At 63.0% G+C, this 23,800-nt stretch overlaps 2 protein-coding genes and 1 pseudogene across 2 annotated transcripts in view; 1 reads left to right on the forward strand and 2 right to left on the reverse strand.

The window, feature by feature from the left end:
* Nucleotides 1–8,517, forward strand: part of KIF21B (kinesin family member 21B) — a 32,831-nt gene extending 24,314 nt beyond the window's left edge. Inside the window, 9 exon segments of the mRNA XM_090263480.1 lie at nucleotides 888–1,001; nucleotides 2,434–2,472; nucleotides 4,231–4,367; nucleotides 5,005–5,185; nucleotides 6,215–6,379; nucleotides 6,588–6,705; nucleotides 7,274–7,444; nucleotides 7,796–7,995; nucleotides 8,270–8,517. Of these exon segments, the coding sequence (XP_090119606.1) occupies nucleotides 888–1,001; nucleotides 2,434–2,472; nucleotides 4,231–4,367; nucleotides 5,005–5,185; nucleotides 6,215–6,379; nucleotides 6,588–6,705; nucleotides 7,274–7,444; nucleotides 7,796–7,995; nucleotides 8,270–8,369 (1,225 nt within the window). The 3' untranslated portion in view covers nucleotides 8,370–8,517.
* The window catches only part of PKP1 (plakophilin 1), a 288,438-nt gene that overhangs the window by 162,331 nt on the left and 102,307 nt on the right, over nucleotides 1–23,800 (reverse strand). The window lies entirely within an intron of this gene.
* Nucleotides 19,876–23,236, reverse strand: LOC149992281 (uncharacterized; annotated as a pseudogene).

A 23,800-nucleotide genomic window follows, 5' to 3' on the forward strand; every position in this document is an offset into this window, starting at 1 on the left:
AGGGTCTCAGCATGTCCCTCGCCACTGGCCTTGGAGGTAGGCAGGGGGAAGAGTTAGTCTAGCTCCAGCATCCTCCTGGCCAGAGCCTGGGCAGGTGCCACACCAGGGCCTGGCATACTGGCCGCAGGTGGGGGGCCACAAGGACACGTCCATTTGGGGTCACACCTGTCTCTTCCCCATGAACAGTGGGAACAAACTGCAGTCTGAGGGACTGAGGCCAAGCTCATGATGACCTGCCCTGCAAAGGGAGGCGCCTGGAGTGTCAGGATGGGCCTATGAGGTTGAGCCTCGTCACACACAGTGGTTCTGTCTCTAACGCTGAATTGGTGACACTGAGCCGTCATCGTGCCCCGGGAGGTGCAGGCAGAGGTTCCTGGGCCTCGGGTCACAGCCTCTTCTTCAGCCGGTTGATACGGAACCTCATTCTGTGGGGTTCTGGTGAAAGGCGGTTTATGAACATACATCCGTGATTCACGGACCTTGCACTACAGCTGCCTGACCCCTGCCGAACTTTTCTGAGGCATGAGGCCCGTCACTGCCCTGTCGTGCTCAGGGACACGGGATGGCGCTTCAACCCCTCACCGGGGCCATTTACACAGAAATCAGCAACAAAAAGCACAGACATGCAAAAACCGTAGCACTAAGTAGACCACAGGAGGAGCAGTCAGGGACTCGGGTGGTTCACTGTCCTCTCGTCTGCCGGCGACCACAAGAGCGCCGCAGGGTCTGCTCCGGTGCTACAGATGCGTTTCCATGAGAAGGGGAATCGTGGGATCCGCACGCATGTGGGAGGATGGTCAGATCAAGAAGAGCTCCCGGAGCCACACTGAGCCAGGCTCAGGCCGGGCTGGTCTCTCACGGATGCGCTCTCTGTCCACACTCGCCAGGTCCACAGACGTGGGGTTCACGCCCCCCTCATCCCCTCCCACTCGGCCACGCAACGATCGCAATGTCTTCTCTCGGCTCACCAGCCATCAGAGCCAAGGATCAGCGCTGGACAAGTAAGAGCCGGGTGGCCAGGGAGGGCTCTTCGAGGGGAAGGGAGCCTGGGGCAGTTGTGACCGTGGGCAGGGCTGGGGCGGCGCCTCTTCTGGCCTCTCTACCCTTTCTGTCCTGACCATGGACCCTTCGGCTCCCGGAGCAAGTGGGGACCTCAGGAGAGCGAACAGAAAGCCACAGGCGTGGCAGGGACCCTCCGGTACCCGAGAACTGCCCTAGCAGCCTCCTCGTCTGAGGCTTTGATTCTGTGATGCCCCGGCCTCCACCTTCAGCCAGCCCTCTCCCCACCGCAAATGCTCAGGCAGCCCCATGCATGGTCCCAGCAGAGAAAGGGCCCCGCTTCCCTTCGCGTGGCCCTGGGGCCAGCCCCTGCGGGGGATAGGTGTGAACAGCGGTCCCCCATGACATTTCACACATATGATTTTATGAGCCCTCAGTCAGCTGTGGGGATTGTCTCCCCTACTTTCCAGAACAGGAAATGAGCCTCCAGGAGGCCAGAGGACATCCCCCTAGATGTGCCAGTACTGGGCAGGGGACCTGGGCTGTGACCTGTGCTGGCAGGCGTCCCTAACAGGGAGCTCGGCCTGGGGAACAGGGACCTGTCCTCCAAGAGTTCCCCTTTGCACCCCTGTTGGCCCTGCCCTGGCCCCTCCTGCCTGGGGCTGATGGGGACCGGGCTGTTCTGCGAGCTGGAGAGCACCAGTCCTTGCCCCTGGTGCCCGATACCAGCCCTGCCCACAGAAATGCCCCTTCCTGGGCCCATGTAGGCTCCTCCCCCAAGCCCACCTTGGCTCAGCTCCCGTGGTGGGTGCAGCACACCGAGCCCAGACCCCGCCAGCCAGGATGCCCCGCACACCAGTCCCTTTCTCAGAAGCAGTGGGGTGGGCTCAGCGTCCCAGCCTAGTGGTCGTAGCCCAGACCAGACCGCGGTCCTCTCCTGGGTGCAAGCCTTGGGGCTCATGTGAGGTGCACAGCCAACTCCCAGCACGTCCCTGGGGACTCTCAGGGGACAGTGGGTTCTGTAACTAAGTCACTCCCTGAGGAGTGGCTGGAAGCAGCCAGACCCCCAGGATGGGGGCAGCCAGCAGGCCCCAGCGTTGCCTGGTGGGGTGGGTGCCCCCAGCTTGTGCGATGGGGCAGCCGGAGGGTTTGGGACCAGCAGACAGCCCAGGAAGGGTCTCCCCAGGGTGTGGGGCTACTGTCCCCTCATCTCCCTTGGCCCTCCTCATTCTGCCCTGTGAGCGGAGGAGCGTCCCCAGCTTCCAGGCCAGCCCATCCCCACCTCCTGTCCTCTGTCCCTCAGCGCCCCGTCCCTCCGCCTCTCCCTGCTCCCCTCCAAGAGAATAACCGCCCTCTGACCGCCCGCTGCTGCCTCCGCCACCCCTGTGTCTTCCGCCCTCCCCCTAATCCAGCTAATTTTCTGCCCCCCCCCAGGTCTGATGACAGCGACTCCTCTTTGTCGGAGGTCCTGAGGTACACAGATGGCAGCTCGCTTGTCCCCGGTGCTCCTTCCCGCTCCCCTCAGCCCCTCCCACCTGCATACCCTGTCCTCGGCATGCACCCCTCCTCCCCAGGCCCCCTCCTGCACCCCCACCCCGTTCCTCCTCTCAGGGGGGCTGCCTGGCCTCTGACTGCACTGCCGGCTGGCGCTGGGGGCTCAGGAGGGCATTCCCTTGCTCGTCACAGGCGCTGTCCTCTTGCCCCATGTCACCGGGGTGGGGAGCTGAGCATGGAGCCGGGGGCCGGGCCGGGCTGGCTGAGCTCTGCCCAGGAGTGTCAACGACTGTGCTCAGGGTCCCTGTGACGTGCTCAGTGAGCCTGTGTGTGCACACAGAGACCCCGCTCTGTCCCCAGACCAGGGGTGCTGGGAGGCCCCTCTCCCCACCCAGCGCACACGGCACCCCCATAAGGAGCACCTCCCAGGACCCTTGAGGGGCCTGAGCAAAGGGCCATGGCTGGGCTGAGAGCTCCTGCCAGCTGCCCACGTGCCCCCACTCACTGCTTCCCATGCCTGCCTGGGGTCACAGCTGTCAGCTGCCTTCAGATCCTCCTGCAGGAGCCAGGGGCCCCCCTATGCTGGCCAGGTCCCCCCTCACTGAGGAGGGTTTGCTTTTTAAGATTTTATTTATTTACTTATTTTTAGAGAGAGGGGAAGGAAGGGAGAAAGAGAGGGAGAGAAACATCCATGTGTGGTTGCCTCTCGCAGGCCCCCAGCTGGGGACCTGGCCCGCAACCCAGGCCTGTGCCCCGACTGGGAATCGAACCAGCAACCCTTTGGTTCGCAAGCTGGTACTCAATCCACTGAGCCACAGCAGCCAGGGCAGGTTTGCTTTTTAGCAAATGCCCACAGCCATCTTGGCTTCTTCCTGGCGACATAGCTGGGCCCAGAGCAGAGTCAGAAGCAGGGAGCTGGGGCGTGCGGGGGAGGGGGGGGCTGTCCCTGTGTGTGACCCCTGGCCGGCAGCTGGGCCTGTCTGACCGCATCCTTGGCAGGGCTGGCTGAGTCCCTGGGGCCCTGAGAAGCCTGCATCCTCTCGACCACGGTGTCCGTGTTGGGAACAGCATTCTCTTTGGAGAAGAGCTAGAATGTGTTTTCAGGCTGGGCCCGTGCCCATGAGACCCTCACTACGGAAAGAACCCCCTCCCCAGAGTCTATAGGAGGCTGCTGCAGGGACTCTGGGGGTGTGGAGGTTCCTGCCAGAGGGCCCCAGAGCCCCTCAACCCAGATCTGAGCCCAGGGTCCCTAAAGGGATTTGGCCTTGTGTAAATGACAGTTGTGGGTCTGACCATGCTGGTCCGTGGGTAGGGCGCCTGTGCACGAGTCCCTCCGCATGGTGGGTGCTGGGATGGAGTGCTGTGGGGGGTTGGCCCGAGTGCCCACCCTGTGCGCCCCTTGCCTGCCTGGGTTACCTGCAGCAGCGTGGGGGTGTCATGGGAGTGCAGGAGCCCCCCCAGCCCCTGGAACCTACTCAGGCAGCATTGGCAGGAGCTCCCCAGGGGCAGGGCTGTGTCTAGACAGGGCTCGCTCCCCGGAAGCATGGAGAGTGGGGGCGGGCGGGGGCTGTGTGAGACCCCCGCCTGCCCGGGCACCTCCCTCCTGGCATCAGGCTGCTGGCCCAGCTGGCATTTCCGGAGTCTCCCACATCAGCCCCAGGCTGCCCTCCGCCCTGTGCCCCTCAGCCTGTTGCAGTGTCCTTGGCTGATGGGTGCCCTCTCCCTCTGTCCTGGAAGGGGAATCATCACGCCGGTTGGAGGAGCCAAAGGTGGACGGACGGCCCCGCTGCAGTGTGTCTCGATGGCCGAGGGCCACACCAAGCCTGTCCTCTGCCTAGATGCCACGGATGAGCTGCTCTTCACAGGGTCCAAAGGTAGGTGGGACCCAGACTGGCCAGGTAGGGCCAGCACCTGCCCAGGACTTGAGAGCGTGGGGTCGGCTTACTCGTGACCTTGTCTAGCGTCTTCTGCCTTGGCTCCAGGCTCCCATCCTGGCCAACCCCGGGGCCTCCTCCAGCACTTCCCCCCAAACCTCCCTCAGAAACTGCAGGAAGCTTCTCGGGTGCTCAGCTCACCTGCTCGTCCCAGTGCCCCCCACACACACCGACCCCGACGTCCCCAGCACTTAGATCCGAGCAGAGCCTGTGGCCCTGCCGCAAGACTCCATAGAGTCACCATCGCCGAGCCCACCAGTCAGGGGAGTTTCCGCAGCAGACGAGGCGTGCGGCGCTCAGCCTCACTGTGATTGGCCGAGTCCAGGCTGCGTCTTCCTGGATGATGACAGCCAGAGGCAGCCAGAGGAGCGGACACCGAGTTTAGCCAAGGTGGCCCCGCCACCAAGCGCTGTTGTGGCAAGGAGGCAGGGAGTGGCTCCAGCCAGCACGGTCTCTAGTTCTGAGCCACATCTCTCTGACTTGTCCTCGCCCCGGGACCTGGACTCGGGCCTCCAGCCTTGGATCCGCTGTCCCAGGTGCTGACGCCTGTCCTCTCCCCACGCCTCTCCCATCACAGACCGCAGCTGTAAGATGTGGAACCTGGTCACGGGGCAGGAGATTGCGGCTCTGAAGGGCCACCCCAACAACGTGGTCTCCATCAAGTACTGCAGCCTCTCGGGGCTCGTGTTCTCTGTATCCACCTCCTACATCAAGGTGTGGGACATCCGGGACTCGGCCAAGTGCATCCGGACCCTCACGTGAGTGCTCCTCCCAGCAGGGGACTGGCCGCCAGTGCTGGTCCCGGGGCCCCGCTCAGCACAGCCTGCCTCTGCAGGACAAAGCGGCACCATGGCCTGGTGGCAGTGTCTGGGGCAGAAGCCTGGTGGAGCCTTTAGTCTGGCTGGTCACACCTTTGTCCCAGTACCCCACGTCCGGTCCCCGAGCTGTGCCTGCGTTTGAGAGAGGAGCTAGGGAAACAGGGTGAGACCAGCAGGCGGCCGCCTCCACCATGCTGGCCACCTGCCTGCATAAGGAGCCCCTGGTGGGGCCCTGCTCCCCGAGCCTGACAGCCGGGCCGACACAGGGACACTGATTCTGAGCAAAGCCATGCTTCCTCCTGCGCCTCCACGGTCAGCTGGGGTCTGTTATTTCACCTGATTCTTTAAAAAGAGTAAACAGGGTTTTTAGGGTACGGGGAGAGTCCTCTGTGGCCCAGGAAGGAGGGGTGCCTGTGGCTACACATTTGCGCAAATCCACAGAATGCACGACGCCGAGAGCGACCCTCCTGTAACTGTGGACTCTGGGTGACAACTGTGTCCACACAGGCTCACCAGTCGTGGCAGATGCACCGGCTGGTGGGGGTTATTGGCAGCAGGGAGGCTGGAGGGGCGGCAGGAGTGGGCGACAAATCTCCGTACCTTCCGCTCAACTTTGCTCTGAAGGGAAACTGAGGAAGCAGACGGGTGCTCTCGCCCCTTGTGATCGAGGGGTCACTGCAGTCAGAGGGGTTCAGTGATTTCCACAGGACCCAGCTTCAAAGCCAGTGTCGTGACTCAGCCTCCAGCGTCTAAGCCCCGGCTCAGGCAGCAAGGGTTGGGGAGGGGCCTGTCTCCCTTGGTCCCCACTTGTCGTCTCCCAGGAGAAGCTGCTGCCCCTGTCCGTCAGTCAGGGAAGGCTTCCTGGAAGAAGTGGGTGACGGGCCTGTTCCGAGCGAGGTTTGATTGGTTTCCTGGCCTGTGCGGAGGAACGGCTTGATCTCTGACCTTGCCCCTCGCCCTCACGGACAGGTCCTCAGGCCAGGTGATCTCAGGGGACGCCTGCGCGGCCACATCCACCCGCGCCCTCACCAGCGCTCAAGGAGAGCACCAGATCAACCAGATCGCCCTCAGCCCCTCGGGCGCCATGTTGTACGCTGCCTCGGGCAACGCCGTCCGCGTCTGGGAGCTCAGCAGGTCCGGGCTGCGGGGGGGGGCACTGATGTCTCTGAGCTGGTGACTGCCCCAGGGCCACTGGGACCTCGGCTGCATTTCTCTCCCCCATCCTCCGAGGCCCCCAGGGGACAGCGACTCTGTCCCGGGAGAGGAGGCGCACCCCTCCCAGGGCAGACCCCTCCCAGCCCAGACCCCTCTGACCCTCTGCCCCTGCTGGGCCCTCCCACAGGTTCCAGCCTGTTGGCAAGCTCACTGGCCACATCGGGCCCGTGATGTGCCTGACGGTCACCCAGACGGCCAGCCAGCACGACCTGGTGGTGACCGGCTCCAAGGACCACTACGTCAAGGTACCCGAGATGCTCATCCTTGAGGCTTGGGGGACTGTTCTCGGCGTTTCTCGCACTCCCCCTGCCCCCCCATTGCCTGGGAGCACTCACAGAAAATAATGGGACCTTGCGGGGGGCGGTTAGTGAGGAACTGTCCCCCGGAGGCCAGCACCACGAGGAGGAGGTAAAGATCGCTCTTTTGTAAATGGCGACTCCTTAGAAATGCCCGGACTGTCAAGGGCAGAGGCACAGTCACTGAGTGAGGGACACGCCATGCACAGGGCACCGTGCAGCCGTCACAGTGACACATGTGAGGGTGGAACAGTCAGGGCCCCACGCAGCCCTGGCTTTGCTGTCCCTGCCTGTGTCCCTGAAGCCAGGAAGCGGTCTGTGAAAGGGCGGGAGGAGGGTTGTCGCTGCCGTACCGAGAGCGTTCTGTTTAATTTGTTAGAAGTCAGTGCTGAGCTGAGGGGTGCCCCTGCATTACCTAAGTCTGCCTCCCCACACCCCAGCCTGCAGCCCCCTCCTGGGAGCCTGGCTGCACCCACGGCGGGTGCCTCACGGGCCCCCCTGCGCCCTTCCCCCACAGATGTTTGAGCTGGGTGAGGGCGTGGCCGGCACCATCGGCCCCACCCACAACTTCGAGCCGCCTCACTACGATGGCATTGAGTGCCTGGCCATTCACGGAGACGTCCTCTTCAGTGGCTCCCGGGACAACGGCATCAAGAAGTGGGACCTCGAGCAGCAGGAGCTCATCCAGGTGGGGGGATGGGGAGGCACTCCCCCAGCCCAGGCCAGAGCCCCCAGCCTGCCCGCCCCTCACCCTCTCCTTTCTGCCCCCCCCCCTTGCCCAGGACTAGACTGCGGAGCTGGTCTCTGTTCCCACTCCTGGAGCATTTAGTTCCTCTGACCCCTCCGGGGGTTGACGGGCGCCCCCCACCCCCGCCCCAGGTCAGGGTCTGAGGTCCGAGCCCAGGAGGTTGAAGGGTCCTTCTCTGGGACCTGCGCTGCCCGCCCGCCTGGGGACCCTGGACACAAAGGGGCGGCTGCTGTGTGCGGGGCTGTCCCTGCGTCCTCTGCCCCAGCCCTCACCTGCCGGCTCCTCCCGCAGCAAGTCCCCAACGCGCACAAGGACTGGGTGTGCGCCCTGACCTTCGTCCCCGGCCGCCCCCTGCTGCTGAGCGCCTGCCGGGCGGGCATCATCAAGGTCTGGAACGTGGACAACGTCACGCCCATCGGCGAGATCAAGGGCCATGACAGCCCCATCAACGCCGTCTGCACCAACGCCAAGCACATCTTCACCGCCTCCAGGTGGGCGCTGGGCAGGGCCGTCTGCATGGGCTTCCCCCCCACCCCCCGTCCACTGTGGGCAGCAGGCAGGTGCCGGGCCCTGGGCCGGGTCCTGCCCACCATCACCAACACCTCACACAGCCGTCCCCACCGGCTGTCCTTACACCTGTCCAGGGCGCTCTGTCCCACGGGGGCCGCTCACAGAGGTCTCTTGTTCCTTCTCTGTCCTTCTGTTTCCGAACTTGTCCCTTCCCCCACTCCCCCCGCTCCCCGCCTCCCCCTCCCCGCCCCACAGTGACTGCCGGGTGAAGCTGTGGACTTACATCCCTGGACTAACCCCCTGCCTTCCTCGCCGGGTCCTGGCCATAAAGGGCCGGGCCACCACCCTGCCCTGACCCTGCCTCCTTCTTGCTCTCCCCTCTCTCCCCCTCTCTGCACTTCGGCCCGAGCCGCTTCTCCACGGTATGAGACCGCTGCTCCTCCCTCCTGCCCCCGGAGCATGGACGGCGGGCGGACCCCAGGACAGGGCCCCGGGCAGCTGGAGCAGGGTGGGCGCTCAGGGCCGGACAGGGCCAGACCGCAGCAAGGGAGAGCCGAGAGGAAAACGCAGGCCCCTCCCTCCGCCCAGCACCCTGCACCCAGCCCCCAGCCATGCTTGCTCCTGGGCCCCGGCCACGTCGTGGGGGGCGAGGGGGCTGGGGGTCCCTGGGGGGGGCCAGCTGGGCTCAGCCACTCGCTGTCCTCTGCAGCGACCTGACGGTGAAGCTCTGGAGTGTTCGGCGGTTACCCCGCGGCCCTCCCTAGGACTGAGGTCAGAGGACAGCCCCACCCTTTGGCCCCCAGCAGCCTGGACAGCGTGGAGGGGACACCCCCCTCTCGTTCCCCTCCCAGACCTCCTGCCGATGGACACTAACCGGGAGGGGCAGGGAATCAAGCTGTGACACTGAAGGACACTTCCCCTCTCCTTTCTCCTCTGTGGCCCCCTGGCCTCCCCCCGACGGGCCATATCGTTCCTGCTGAGCCCGCTGGCCCACCCCTGGAGCCCCGGGCCTGGGGGTGACCCTGCAGGGGAGGCGAGGCAGCCCCCCCACAGCCCCCAGCCCAGTCTTGGGACCACTGCACCTGCCTCTGAGCCCAAAACGTAGTCCTCAGGTAACCATGGAAACCGTGAAAGCCGCTGGGCCCGGCAGCTGACTTTTCACCTCTAGGCCACAAATACCCATTCCCAGTTGACCCCAGCAATTCTTGGGGTCCCTTTCTGAAGGGCCACAGCGCGGCTGCTAGAAGGATTCCTTTGGGCAGACGGCCAGGCACACTCAGTTATTTATTTTAGTTTTTGCTCTTGCCTCCTGGAAACTGACTTGAAGTTTCTTCCACATGTTCTGTCCCTCTGCTCTCGGGAGCCAGGACTCCCACCGGCCCTCAGGGCCGCCCCCTCTTGCTGTGCAGAGGAGGGAAATGCCCCCCTAGACTTTGCAGCTTAGGCCGTCCCCACACTGCCCAGGGCCACCCTGGCGCACCCGACTCGGCCGCCTGGCGCTCCAGTGCCTTCCTCCGTCCAGCCCGGGCGCAGCGCCCGCACTGGGCAGCCTGACACCAGCCTCGCCCGGGGGGCGGAGCCGCCTTGTCTTCTCACGTGCGGGGGTCTCGGGCCCACTGCCCCCGGAAGGCGGGGTGCCCTCCCCAGCGTCCCTCGTGCGCCACCTGGGAGGCAGCTCAGAGGACTGTGGCCGGAGCGACGGTCGGTCGTTCAGGAGACGTTCTCCAGCCGTGGCACCGGCGCAGGGGAGGGCCCTCCCGGGAGAGCTGGAGAGCGGCCGCGGCGACGGGGCCCACCCAGCTCCTCTTCGCGCGGGCTGTGGGCTCGGCCCCAGGGACGCTGTCGGTGAGTCCGGCTGCTTCCGGGCCAACTCTAGACCCACAGTGCCAGCCGGTCCCACTGTGCCCCCCGCCCCTGCCTGTCCACCGTCCCAGGGACACTTCTCGGCCCCAGTGCTTCCCCTCGGTGTGGGGCCAGGAGCCCAGCTCTGCCCCAAGGAGGGAGACCTTGGACCTTCTGGAGGCGGCTCTGTGCTGCCCTGGCTCCTCCTCTGTTTGGCCAGGATGTGGGGGCCCCTCAGAGCTTCCTGGCGTGGCCCGGTGTGAGACGGCTTGTGAAGCAGCAAAGCGCCTGCTGGGGCCTGTCCCCGCCTGTCCCCGCCCTGCTTGGAGCTGTCCTGTGGCAAGTGGCCTCGCTGGGCGCCACGGTGAAGTCCCTGTGAGCCTACGCGCAGGCCAGATGTGCCCTCCTGGGCCCCTGGGACAGCCTGTCTTCTGCGCTGGAACTTCTGGCCGCCCAGGGTCACCTGGCAATGCCCTCAGGCCACCCCCGGCCCCGGCCCCCTGAGCACAAAGCTCCAAGACTCGTGGGCAAGACCTCACAGGCCGCAGAAGCACCGCCGGCTGCGCCCCTTCCCCCGCGGGCAGGTGCCCGGCCCGGGGTCACCATGCGGTGGCTGCCGGGCGTCCCGCACGGGGTCCCCGGGGCCTCCAAGGTGCTCTCCTGCGGTTTCTGACGGGTGTGCTACCTCACAGCCGGCGGCTCTGCTGTCCCGGTGAGTCTCTGGCTTGACACTTGAAGCCCCTCAGAGCCTCTCTGAGCGGCGCCCCTGAGCGAGGGTCTCAGCCGCTGCCTCAGGGAGGTGCAGGGCCCACGGTGGGGGCAGGCCCCCCGCCCTCGCGGCACAAGCTCCCTCAGTGTTGGAAGCACAAACTGGTTGTGGTCTGAGCACAAGGGCTGGTGGCTCCCCCAGGCTGGCTCTGCGTGAGCTGAGGCTGAGGGCGCCCTGGTCAGGGGGCCGGCCCCCCTCGGACCACGGCTCGCCCCAGGCTCAGCCGCATCCTGGTCACCATCCTCCCCCTCTGTGCCCCTCTGAGGACGCGAGGCTGGGCCGCTGCAGGCCAGGCCCCCTGGGAACGCCATGCCCTGGAGAAACACCCTGTCTGCACCCCACGCCCCCAATTTTCCCATGCCGGAGCCCACGCCAGGTCCCTGCAAGCCTGGACCCACATCCTCCGTCTCCGGAGCGGACCCCGCAAATGCTGTCAAAGCTGCTTGGCGAGCTCCGGGGTGGACGGTGCCCCACGCCCCTGCCCTTGCCCATTCTCAGTGTTGACCGTTCAGTGTTTGCTTCATTGGCATGGCCAGCTCCCCTGCGGCGGCCAGAATCCCCCAAGGTGGCGCATCAGTGGCCCCGAGATGGGCCAGGAAGGAGGAAAGGCCCCAGGCTGCGGCTGCACCCCCGCCCCCCACCAGGGTCTCCTGTGGATCTGGGAGCGGCTGACCCTTCCTCTTCCACCACGTGGCAGGGCCGCAGGCGGCTCCTGGGAAGTCCAAGTGCCCTGCTCTTCACGCGGCTGCCCGGCCCCACCCCTGCGGGCTGGGCCGGGCCGGGTGTGGGCACCGCTCCTCCAGCTTGCTCGGCCCCCGCCTGGGCCTGGGCCTTCACCAGCTTTGTGCCAGAGCGCTGAGCTCCTTCCCACACCTGCGGCCTCTGCCCCTGCCGTCCCAGACGAGAGCCGCAAGTTGCTGTCTCCACCGGGCACAGCCTCCCGGTCCAGGTTTGGGAGCCAAGGCCTGGCTGGTGCCCCCGACAGGCCTCCGGGCCTGGCCCTCCTCTTCTGGCTCCCGGATCCTCGCCGCCCCCTCTGTACAAGGAAAGTCCGTTTCTTCTGGCCCCTCCCTGGCACTTCGTGAGCCCTGCCCCACCACGCCCTAGTCCAGTCCTGGGAACCCACGTCCTGAGGACCTTGCACGGAAGTGGGAACCGCTCTCCGAAGAAGAGCCGAGGGTCAGAGAAGACCTCTGCAGTGAGTGGGGGCCCCGCCCTGCCCACCAGCTCTTTTCTAGCCGCCGCCCTGCCCCGGCCGCAGGGTGTCAGGGGCTCGCTCCCCGGCGCTGCGGCCAGCACAAGGTGTACATGAGTTTTGTACCTCTGCTCGTGACTGTACATATGTATGAAAGTTATTTAAGCCTCATGGTGTATATTTCTGTTCCTAGCCTGGGTGTGTGTGTCCTGAATAAAACCTAAACGACGTCTGCGGTGGTGTGGCCCCCGAGCCCGCTGACCGGACTGATGGCAGCTTCCTGGGTGGGGGTGGGGGTGAGTGGGCGAGGCTGGCCTGGGGGCTGGGCCGGGGAGGGTGTCCTGCGCTTGGAGGGCGAGGCTGATTCAGTGCTGAAGCATCAGGAGTGTGCACTTCCCCCAGGTTCACGCCTTGCCTCCTGGGGTGGGCGCCACACCTGGGTACCTGCCAGGCACAGTACCCGGCTTTTCACTGGGGCACCTCTGCCCTGTGATGGGTGGGTCCTTGTTTTCTGAAATGAGAAAACTCAGAGAGGAGGGGACTTGTCCAGGGTCACAGCTGGCAAGGACAGGGATCGGATCAGAACCCGGAGTCGCTGGCCCAGAGCACCCCGGTCCTTTCTCCAGTGACGGGTGGACATGGTGTGTGCGCGCCAGGTGCCTTCCCGCGCCACACTGACGAGGAGAGAAAATGTGAGAAGCTCGTGGAAGAAAACAGCTCCGCGCGGGCCTGGCTTCCCCTTCTTGTCCAGGGCTTTTCGGTCTTCAAAACACATATTCCCTTTTTCCCCCTAAAATTCTCCTGTGCTGTGACTTTTTGTCCCATTATTTTTAACATAAAAACATTAAGTCTGTGAGGTGTCAGGCAGCCTGTGATGGGTGCCCCACCCTGAAGACAGAATCGTGACTCCAAAACGGAGCCACTCCCTCCCCGTAACTCGGGGCCACCAGCGTTGCTCAGGAGCCCGTTCCTCTCCGATACTCTGGGGTGCGCTCCAGAAGTCCCTGCTCCTGGTGTCCTCGTGGTCCCATTGCCTAGCTTGTCACACTAACTCGTAAGGAGACGTTTCTACAGCACTTTTTAGGCTAAATGATTTCACTTGGTTTGTTTCTGTCTTTCTTTGTGGCCAGAGGTGCTGAGCACGTACTTAGTGACTGAGGAGGTGCAGAGAACACAGGCAGTTGGGGGGGGCTGCATCGTGACATGTCACTGCCCCCCCAAGCCTGAGAGTCCTCGTTCCTGTGATAGCCACCAGGCACCAGCCCATGCCAGTGGAGCGCGAGGCACTGGCCCGTCCTCCGGGCAGACAGGCTGCACCGGGGAGCAGTCCCACCTGCGTCACCAGCCCGCTGATCATCGAGTCCTGAGGACAATCAGGTCTCTCTTTGCTTTGTTTACCAAAATATAAAACCGGTTCCTTTGTCACCGACACAGTCCCTGCTCCTTGTCTAGCTCACGGCAGACAGTCGTGGGGTAGAGGGTGGGGCTTCCTGTCCTCCGACGCAGGGGCCTTGGTGCGGGAGAGGAGCCCTGACTGCCCACACCCCTCGGGCAGGCACAGCTGCTCCCGCCCGGGAGGCAGGCGGTCGCTGAGGATGCTGCTTTTGGGTGCCGGGGTGAACCCCACCCTTGCTCCCCACAGGCTCCTCATTACCTAGGACCCTGCCCTACGGGACAGGCCCACAATTGACTGAGGAAAGTCCGGCTGGGTGAGACCAGGAGACAGAGGCCTAGGAGCTGCTGAACTTGCCAGGGGCTGCCGGGAGCCGCCTCCAGCCAATGGGTTCCACCTGGGGACCGCGCCCTTCCCTCCCCCACCCCAGAGCGTTTGCGCAAAAGCTGGCTCTTCCCCACTCAGGTCACCCTGGATCCTGAAGATGCCGAGTGCGGGGGGAGGGCAGAAACACTGGGGTCAGGGACATCGGTTTTTTACTCCTTTAATGTGGAATGTCTTCTCCCCAAATTATAAGACTGATAGCCACTTATTATAGAAAACAAGGCTGGGAGGGAGGCACCCGCAGTGGGAGGTGCGCGTCCCCGGGGACTCGGGTGCAGGGACAGGGGCCGGGCACTGCCAGGCGGAGCTCCTTCCAAGTCACAGCAGGTTTGACCACAGGGGAGCCTACGTTTTAGGGCTTTGGGACACTGTCCCTGCACCCAGAGCTGTGGGTGCCCCGGGCCTGGCTGAGGGAAGGAGGGAAGCCACAGCAGGTCCCACCCAGCTGCCCTGCGGGTGTGGCGGGGGAAGCGTCTGGCTGTCCGGGTAGTGGGGCCAGGCTCCCTCCCAGCCCTGCCCCCCGAGAGCCGCGGTCAAAGTCGCTGATCCCCCCAGAATTTTTACGAGAACTTTTACGAGCCCGCTGAAGCCCTTTAATAACCCCCTGGCCGCAGCGTGACTCACCACCGCCAGGGGCCCCGCCCGGACCGCCAGCTCTGAGCCCTCGCCTCCCAGGACAGGGTTCAAGTGGACGTTCCAGGAGGGCAGAGGGGTGGCTGGGAGCAGCCCGCCCCCCACCCTGGGGACGGCTACAGACAAGCAGCTCCCAGCAGGGGGCCCAACCCACCCGGAAGCAGAGACTCGCGTGGAAAGGCCAGGAAACTGCTCCACAGAAGTTCCTCCTTTTATTTTTGAGGCTCTCTGTGCGGCGCAGGGCTCGGGAGCCTGGCCCATGTCACCATCGTCACCCAAGTGTGTGGCCTCAGTCACTTTCAGCACCTCCTGCAGCAGAGGCAGGAGGCCGGGGCTCTGGCCGGCAGCTTGGCCTTGGTCTCCTTGACGTGCAAGGTCTGCGTGGCGAGGCTGCTGACGGCGGGGTCAGGGTCCTCCCTCATGAGCTTCAGGGCTGCACAGAAACATGGGGTGCTCTGCACAGAGGTGCCCCCGGCCGAGCGGGAGGCCGGGCCCGGGGCCGAGGGTGGGGGTGAGGGCTCGCCAGGTGGCTTTGCAGAGAAATGGGGTGTGGGCGGGTGCTGGCAGAATTGAAATATGAGCTTCAGTTCCTTCTGGGGGCCACGCGGCTCAGTCACATCAAGGCCGTGGGTCTGCCCAGGCCAGCCGCTCAGGGCCCTGCTCCCGTGACCAGCCCAGTCCCCGCCCCGGCTCGGCCCTCCCTTGCCCAGATGACAGCTGTGAGTCGGGTCCCCGGACGTCAGATGCAGCTGTGGCGCAGGGGCAGCTGCACGTGGAGCCCTGGGGTGGCAGAGCCAGGGGCTGCAGTGGGGCCAGACGGAGAGGCCCGGGGGCCACAGCCCGGGCAGGGAGCCTCCTGTCCCCAGTGGGAGGACAGGCGGGATGTCAGGAGCTGTCCTAGCTGAGCGGGGACTGCAGCTCAGTGGGAGTGGAGTCTGTGAGGGGAGGGGTGGGGACTGAGCAGCAGGAGGAGTTTGGGGGGTGATGGACGTGCTTTGTGTCTTGGTTAACTCTACACGTGAGAACATGTGTAGAACTTACAGCAAAGGGGTGAATCGCGCTGCCTGGGAATTAAGTTAAAAAGCAGAGTAAAGGAAATTCATAGCAGCAGACATCCATGTAAAATAATATTAGACAGCCTTTAAAATTATGTTTACAGCCCTGGCTGGTGTGGCTCAGTGAATTGAGCATCGTCCCACAAACCAAAGGGTCACCGGTTCGATTCCCAGTCAGGGCACAGGCCTGAGTTGTGGGCCAGGTCCCCAGTTGGGGGCGCATGAGAGGCAGCCACACATTGTTGTTCCCCTCCCTCTCTTTCTCCCTCCCTTCCCCCGTCTCTAAGTATGAATAAATAAAATCTTAAAAAAATAAAATAAAATTATGTTTACAAAAGGGTTTTAACTTGGGGAAATGCCATGCTCAAATGTTAAAGGAAAATGTAGGTAGATACAGCCTGAGCTTGACTATTCATTTTTAAAAACCATTCTGAAAAGGGAGATGAATTATGAAATTATAACCAAGTGATAGCAGAGGTTGCTTTGTGGGGGTGCTGTGTTTCTTTTTGGCTTTTTCAAAATTTTACACGCTTTCAACTTTTCTGCCATAAGTCCAGGTAAGTTTTACAATCACCTCACCCCAAAGGAGCAAGGGAATGACGTGCGTTAAAGTTGGAAACGTTCCAGAACGAGCAGATTGGGAGCCGGCGGGGGCTGGTCCGAGCGGCGTGGACTGGGGCGCCCACCTTCGGAACCGGTCCTGCAGCCTGAACAAGGTCAGGATGACGTCGTCGGCGCGGCCCTGGGCCAGCAGCTGCAAGACCTCGCTCGTGGTCTCCTGCGCCGTGGGCTCCGGGGTGCGGCTCATATTGTGCTGAATGTATTCCACGATTTCCGGGACCTGAGGTCGGGAGAGAGAGAGAAGGTTCTTCCTGGCTACTCAACCCCGCACATCAGGAGACCCACCACCAGGCACCCCGGGAAGGGCGGGGGCTGCACACGGGTGCGTGTCTGAAACACAATCCCACAGGCCAACAGAAATTGGAAAGTAAACTTCAAACAAAGCTGAACCACGCTGCCTTAACTTGGTGGAGAGCCAGCCCACCTCTGATGAGGATCGCACAGGGCCACGCACATGTGAGATACATGTACACATATCTGCACAGTGTGTTCTCCCACCGGAGGGAGAAGGCACCCCCAGCCCGAACATGAACCATGGGGGTGACCAGGGTCATGCTGATGTTAATCGACTTCTATGGCTTTCACTCGGGTCCTTGTCCCCTCCCGGTGAGATGGACGCCAGGTGCAGGTCCTCCCACGGAAGGGCCTTTCACATAAAGGAAAAAAAAGCCTCCCTCACTGAACCTTTTTCTCCTCTGGGTTCAAGGATTGGGACTCCTTAAACCCCAGCCAGCAGAAAACGGGATGAGATCCAACACCAAATGGAAAGGAAGAGCCGCCCAGTCCCCGCGGCGGCTACCTTCCCGATTTCCGGCACCGAGGACCTCAGGACCATCCGTAGTATCTTGGATGCCACCCCCACGTCATTCCTGCCGGCACTGACCATGGCCTCCATCAACACCACGATCACGTCTGCTCTCTCCTCGGGCGTCAGGTACGTTCTGGAGAACTAAAGAAAGAAAATAACCACTGTCTCTCCGGTGGCAGCCCCCACTCAGGGCTCTCCCGAAGCCTCGGGAACCCCAGCGACCAGCCACCAGGGGCAGCAGAAGCGGCCCGGCCAGCGTCTGGCTACTCTGTGGTGTGAGGCCAAGCTCCAGGCTGCCTCCCGCTCTGAAGTCCCCAGGCAGGAGTCATGGTCCCAATACCGCAGGACAGAGGGCAATACAAACATCGTTTCTCTGCTGAATTTGGGGCTCAGTTTATCAGGTGAGCCCCTGAAATGAGGTGTGACGTTCAGTGAGTTTACAGCTTCCGAAGCAAAGCTCCTGATGGTCTAGGGCAACATGCTCACATCCAAGCCTGCACATCCCCGTGACACTCTTCCGCTCCTACAGCACCAGCCCTAGCTCCGCCGGGCTCTGTGCGAGGGGCTGGGGCACCCCAGACAAATGCCCACTGCCTCTGCCCTCAAGGACATGACCGTCAGGGTGAGAAATGCTCAGGAGGGACAGAGCGGCCTGTGAAGCCAGACTCGGACAATCAGCGAAGGCTTCCTGGAGGAGGTCCCTCCAAAGTCCTCGCTGGAGAAAATCGGGGAAGAGTTCCAGGCAGAGGGAACAGACTATGCAAAGGTGTGACGTGGAGAGGAGCTCGGTCTGGCTACCGTGTCCTGCCGGGGAGACCCGGCCAGGCGGGAAGGGGGTTGAGGCCAGTGAGGCAGGAGTGTGAGGACGGTAAACAAGGTAAGCCCGCGGGGGCTATGTGAAGTTTGGGCTTTCGTGTAAGAAAAACAGGAAGTCAGTGCAAAGTCAGAAGGGGAATAACAGGTGGGTATTTGTATTCTCGAAAGAATTCTCTGACGGCAGTGCAGAAAATGGTATGGCCTCAAACTTCAGTCAACCAAGCAGGCAAGAGCAGTGGGCCTTGACCTTTAGGGACTTCCCTGTGGCGGGGTGGCTCCCTGTGGCCCCAGCCTGGCCCTATTTCTCCCCAGCAAATGCTTCCCCCCAACCTGGGTATCCCATGCACAGTGAACAGCAAAGGTTACCATCACGAGATCCTGTATGTAGACAAGCCACTCCCCGCGGAAATGCTTCTGCAAATCCCTCAGGATCATCTCTGTCTTCTCTGCCCCACCTTGATCCAAAAACAACTGTTAGGGGCAGGGCATCCACAGGAAAAAAGAACACACACCTCCCCCCACTGCCCCTCCACAGCAGAGAAGAAGAACAGCAGGGTCCGATGGGCAGACTCACGTTTGACCCACACAATGGGGAGCATTCCCCACCGCCAGGCTGTGGTGGAGGGGGCTGTGTCTGGGGAGGCGACTGGGTCCCCCTGCAGCTGCCACCCGGTAACAGGTGGCACGTGGACAGTTCCCACCCCCGCCCCACTGCTAGGCAGATGCCCTTATGGGGAATGGATCCTCCTGAGTCACAAGAAGCCAAGGTTTCTGAGATGCCTTGCGGGTATTTGCAAATTCCTCTGTCCTCCCCCCACCCCCGCCCCCAGTGGTGCGTGTGGCTGTCCGCATCCTTGGTTTTCCTGGTGCAGAGAAAGTCCAGTTTGTCCCCGTTTCTTCCCCGGAAAGGATGTTCATTTCCTGAGTCTGACACCCAGCAGTCGCGATGCGACAGCTGGTAGGTCCTGAGGATCAGGCTGATCTCACAGATGGCTGCAAGTCCAGCCCCCCTTGTCCCCAGGAATCTCCTAGAATCTCTTAAAAGAGGGTATTGTATCAGCAGCGGTTTGGAGTTCGTCCAGATGAAACAAACCTGTGTTCCGCCATTGGGACCTGCCCCTTGCAGTGTCCAGCCCAGGGACTGGTGCTGGCTGGTTCTGCTGGTCAGTGGGTCCCCCCAGTTGTGCCACACAGCCCTCCAGGCCGCTACCACTTACTTCTATGAAGCACCAGGACCTTGAACAAGTAATGCAGCCCCTCCGAGGCCCCTGTGCTGACATCATGGCTGGGGTTCATGCAGAAGATCCCCAAGGTGCCCATCAGCCTCCTGCTGATGGAGAAGTCAGCCATGTGCTGTGGGAAGGAGAAGCTGCCCGCTATGCACCCTTCCCCCATGTGACCGGAGCCTTCACTCAATCACCTGCCTGCAGGGGACCCCACCTTGTCAGTTCCGCACAAGGAGACCCCTTCCAAACCAGGTCCCAGGGAAGGGGGCAGCCAGACCCCTGTACCCGTTAGCCAGGGGAAAGCTGCGTACCCAACCCCACCAAGGCCAGACGTGTCCGGCCCCTGGGCGCTCACCAGGCCAAGGGCAGTACCGCGTTGGAGCAGAGAGGGCACGGAGAAAACACCAGTGCTCGGACCACCCTCTGGCTCTGCCCCGCAGGGCCACAGGCTCAGCCACGTGCCCGTGTTCACGGTCCCTGGGCCAGCCGGCCCCACCCAACACTCACCACCAGCTCTGGAAAATTGCAGATAAACCTCAGCACATGGGAGATGGTGTACACGGCCCGCGTCTATTCCTGCTCCTTCTCTGACATCGTTAACCAAGGCAGGATGATCTGGAAGGGAGGAGGGTCACCAGCACCTTCTAGGGCCCCTTTCCTCCCTGAAAGGAGTCCCACAGCCGAAAAGACACACAGACTCCCTAGTGCCCATGAACTTGGCAAAGCAAAGGTGTGTTTGAGAGTCCCCAGGCTCTTCCTGCAAGAACGTTTAAAGACAGTGCTGCCTGAATTGTGAAGCAGTGGGCCAGGAGGGGTGCGGCGAGCACAGAGAAGTTCCCTGCGGCAGAGCCACGCCTGCGGCCCAGGGCCGGCCCGGGCCGAGCCCTCTCTGCACAGGGAGATGCGAAGCCGTTTTTGTTGTTACTGTACAGGCTGAAATGTCACAGTGGGGGCGAGTGTCCGGTGCCAAGACAAGTGTGTCCCGCCTTCCCAGCTGCAGGACAAGTGCCCTCAGGGGCAGCCTTTGTGCCAGAGCATCAAACCCTGTGCTGGACACGGAGGAGTATCTCCAGGTGTTTGAGCGGAGGTTTGAGACCTTGGCCGAGGCAGACACCCGGACTACCCGGGGCTCATTTCCGTTCCCCCGCCGCCCCAGGACATCACCCAGCAGGGGGGCATGGGGTCCCACTCTCGGCCTCTCCGGCCGCTCACCTCCAGCAGTTCCTGCAGCATGATCATGTCGGGCTCCAGACGGTCCATCACAAGAGCTTGTAACATGTCGTCTAAGGCCTGGATTGTCTGACAGGTAGGACACGCAGGGCTTGGGCACGGGCAGCCGTGGGCGCTCCCTGTGCCCTCAGACCCTCCTCAGGAGCAAGGACCGCGAGGGCCGGCCCCACTCAGCCGCCATGTCCCCATCTTCCCCGACCTCACGGTGGGTGGGACCAGGGCCCGCCCAAAGATGGGACGAATGGGGAAAGGCCGCTGTTGGGGGTTCTCCCAGACACATGCGGCCCCCAGGGACCCTCATAGTAGAGGCGTTCAGTTAGATCAAGGAGACTTCCGCTTTAAAACCAGAGGATCTGGTGTCTATTGTTTCGTTATTCCACAGATGGGTCCTGAGACAGAGGCTGGGAGAGCTGGGAGCCCGGGGTCGGGGCACAGGAGCCGCTGTCTGGGGAGATGGAGCCGGACGAGGGGCCTCCGGCAGGATGCAGGCGCCGGCGGGCTCACCTGGAGGTAGAGGCTGGCGCTGTCCTTGCGGTCCGGGCTGGGCGCGGTGGGCGGCAGGGAGAACAGGCGAGAGACGGCCGCGCTCACCAGGCCCCGCTTCTGGGCTAGGTGGAAGGGCGGGTCCACCTGGCTGGGGGAGAGGGCAGGAAGGACAGAGGGCTTTGGGGGACATTCTGGGGACCCCATGGAGAAACCTCCCTTGTGCTGTCTCTCAGGCACAGGGCACAGTGGGGACCTGCGTCCCAGCACCTTCCCATGGCCTCCTCTCCAGGGGTGGAGGCCTTGGGTCCCCGCGTAGCCTGCCCCGCACCATGTCCTAATGGGCTCCCAGTTGTGAAACTGGGGGATCCCCTGTCACCCTGGACGCTGGTAGATGAGGTGGTAGTCATGGGGCCCTCCACCCGCAGCCCAAAACTCAAGTCCCCAAACCATGCCCTTCCTCCCCACCCAAATGTTCTCAGCACTGAGGCCCCGGGCTCAGAGCAGGGTCAGCAGGGAGGCACCTCAGGGTGGCGGCACAGAGCATGGCTTGCTGGCACACACCGCTGGTCAGGAGCTCGCCGGCCTCTTCAAGGATCAGGGTCTAGAAGAGGCGGGAAGGAGCTAGCATGCCGTCCGAGAGAGAGGCTGGCCCACGGCCGGATGCCACGCTCCCTCGGGAGAGCGGGTCCCCTCACCTTGATCGTCTCGGCCAGAACGGTCTTGGGTAAGTAGTCGTCCATGGTGCCGCTGGGCTGGGCACGCACAGCGCTGCTCAGAGTGTCCACAGCCATCAGGAACTTGAGGCTGTCGGACTCCGACTAGGACAGAACGCGCACACACGCCTGCCCGCGCCGCCCACGGAGGGGGCCGCTCCCGCCCAGCCTGGCCCAGCCCACAAACCAGGCAGCGCAGTGCCCTGGCCGCGGACAGGTGTCCCGGTCCCCTGCAGCCCTCTGGGGACAGTGAGCTCGGGTCTGTGAGGAACGTCCCCTCATACAGAGCTGACTGCTGGCCTGGCCACCTGAGATGGCCCAGGTCAGGGGGCGCCCACAGGCTGAATTCAGGTGTCTCCCCAGCCAGGGCTAGTATTCAAAACCCAAGGAAGCAGGAGCTTTTTTTTTTTTCTGTTTTCCTGCTCAGCTCTCAAAATGTTCCTGAGAATTTCCTTACCGTGTCTTCTTGTTCTAGAAATTCCAGGATAAACCAATAGGCTTCTCTCTCTGATTGACGCAGCCCTGCAAGTGGATATCATCAGTTCCCCATGGTGACACCCTGCAGAGAAGGCTCAGGAGCCGACGGGGTCTGGTGGGGTCAGTCCCGGACCGGAACCAGCTTCCTGAGGCCCTGGGCCCTGTGTGGACCTCAGCAGCGCCCCCCGGGGAAAGGCAATTATGTAGGACCTGGCTGAGTGGTTTCCGCACCAGGTGGGGCCAGTGATGGAACATTGGAGAGAGACCTGGGGCCACCCTCTGCGGCCCCCAGATCATTGGAGTTGTCCTATGTGGGCTTTGAAATTCTTGAGCGTAAATGGGCTTCAAAGCCCAGATCAGCCTGGGAAGCCCACACTGGACATGCCTCCGTGAGCAGGGACTAGGTGTCACAGCAGGCAGCTTGGGACAGGGGGGAGGGGGAGGCCAGGAACAGAACCCGTGCACCCCGCGGGGCATCAGGAGAAGGTGAAGGGAGAGGGTGGGGACGAGTCAGCTGGGACCCCAAGCAGCGTGGGCCACCAGGCCGTCTCACGCTGCCTGCCCATTGTGCCCTGGGGCGGGGCTTGAAGCACAGGTAGGTGGCAAACCGCCAAGTTCAAAGCTCAGGCCTTCCACTTTATTTGCCCTGTGGCCTTCAGCACATTAAAGCCTCAGCTTTCTTTTCCTGTCTGAGCAATGGGGGACGGGGCAGGCAGGTCTATCATGGCTGTGAGGGGTCAGGTCCTGAAGGCAGGGGGGCCAGCAGGAGCAGTGACAGGCAGAGGTGACTTTGAGGGAAAGACAGAAGCCAGCCTGGCCTAAGAAACAGGACTGAATTGCATTCATTAGGATGTGGGGCAGGTTTGGGGCTGGGAATAAAGTTTGGGACATATTAAATTTGGTCCGTGTGGCTCAGTGGGTTGGAGCGACATGACGTGGGCCGAAAGGCGGTGAGTTTGATTCCTGGTCAGGGCACAGGCCTGGGTTGTGGGTTCAGTGCTCCGTTGGGTGCATACAGGAGGTAGCTGACCCATGTTTCTCTCCCTGTCTCCCTCTCCCCTTTTTCTAAAATCAATAAGTGTATCTTTAGGCAAGAATCTTTTTTTAAAATTTAAATTAAAAGTAAAACAAAACTTGAGACTGCTGCTAGGCATCCAAATGGGGATTTTGCTGAGAATCTGGGACTCAGACACTGATCTGGGAGCTGTGGCCTCCGGTGGCGCCGAAGGTCTGCCCGGGCTCCTGAGCACCCGTCAGCTGGGTGGGGGTTCACGAGCCAGAGCCCAGGCAGGGGCCCGGTCCCCGCCCAGCTCCAGGCTCCCTGTGCAGCCAGGTCTGTAGAGGGACAGGTGTGCAGAGCTGGGGAGGGGACAGAGGGGGGCCTGGGCGAGCTGCTGCCGGGACTTGAGACATGGCTGGGCCAGGGGCTCACTGGCCAGGCTCGGCTTCCAGGACACATGCTCAGTGGACTGCACGAAGGTCACTTTGTTCGGCCTTCGCCTGTCGGGATTCGGGTTCATCTGCGCACGCGGGGCGGTGGCCGCAGCTTCTGATGACAATGGGGACACAGCCTGTGCCCGGGAGGGGTGAGGAGGCAGGAGGCGGGCCCTGGTGCTGTCGAGGGGAGGACGCCGCTCAGCGGGGCCGGGGCTGAGCCTCCCGCAGGAAGATTCGGGTGCGACCCACCCCAGCTTCCCAGCAGCCCTCCATTCAGGCCCCCCCGCCCCATGGGGGGGACCTTTCAGACTCAGAAGTGACCTCCCACAGCAGGGTGCCCACCCCGTGCCCCTGGGCGTCTTGCCGCTGAGGCCCTGTGGCCCCTGTACTCAGCTTCTGCCCCTGGCCGCCAGTTCAGAGCCCCAGTCTGTGTGGGGCGGGGCCCCCCAAGGTCGGCCCTCCCCGGGGCCGGGGGCTGCAGTGGGCCAGGAACTGCTGGCTGACCCGCCCTGCACTTGGGGTTCCCAGACGCGCGCCTTAGAAACCCCTCACGGCAGGGGGGGGGGCACTGGCTCCCTGGACCCCTCCCCTGAGCTGGTCTCGGCCACACTGTGGGTGGGGAGCTGCCCCCTCGGGCGGGCCTAAGGGACCCCAGTTGCCTCAGCTACCTAACCAAGCCCCCTGTGGTCTACAGCCCCCCT

This window comes from Furipterus horrens, unplaced genomic scaffold, assembly GCF_987537825.1.
Source record: "Furipterus horrens unplaced genomic scaffold, mFurHor1.1.pri manual_scaffold_15, whole genome shotgun sequence".
NCBI classification, from domain to species: Eukaryota; Metazoa; Chordata; class Mammalia; order Chiroptera; family Furipteridae; genus Furipterus; species Furipterus horrens.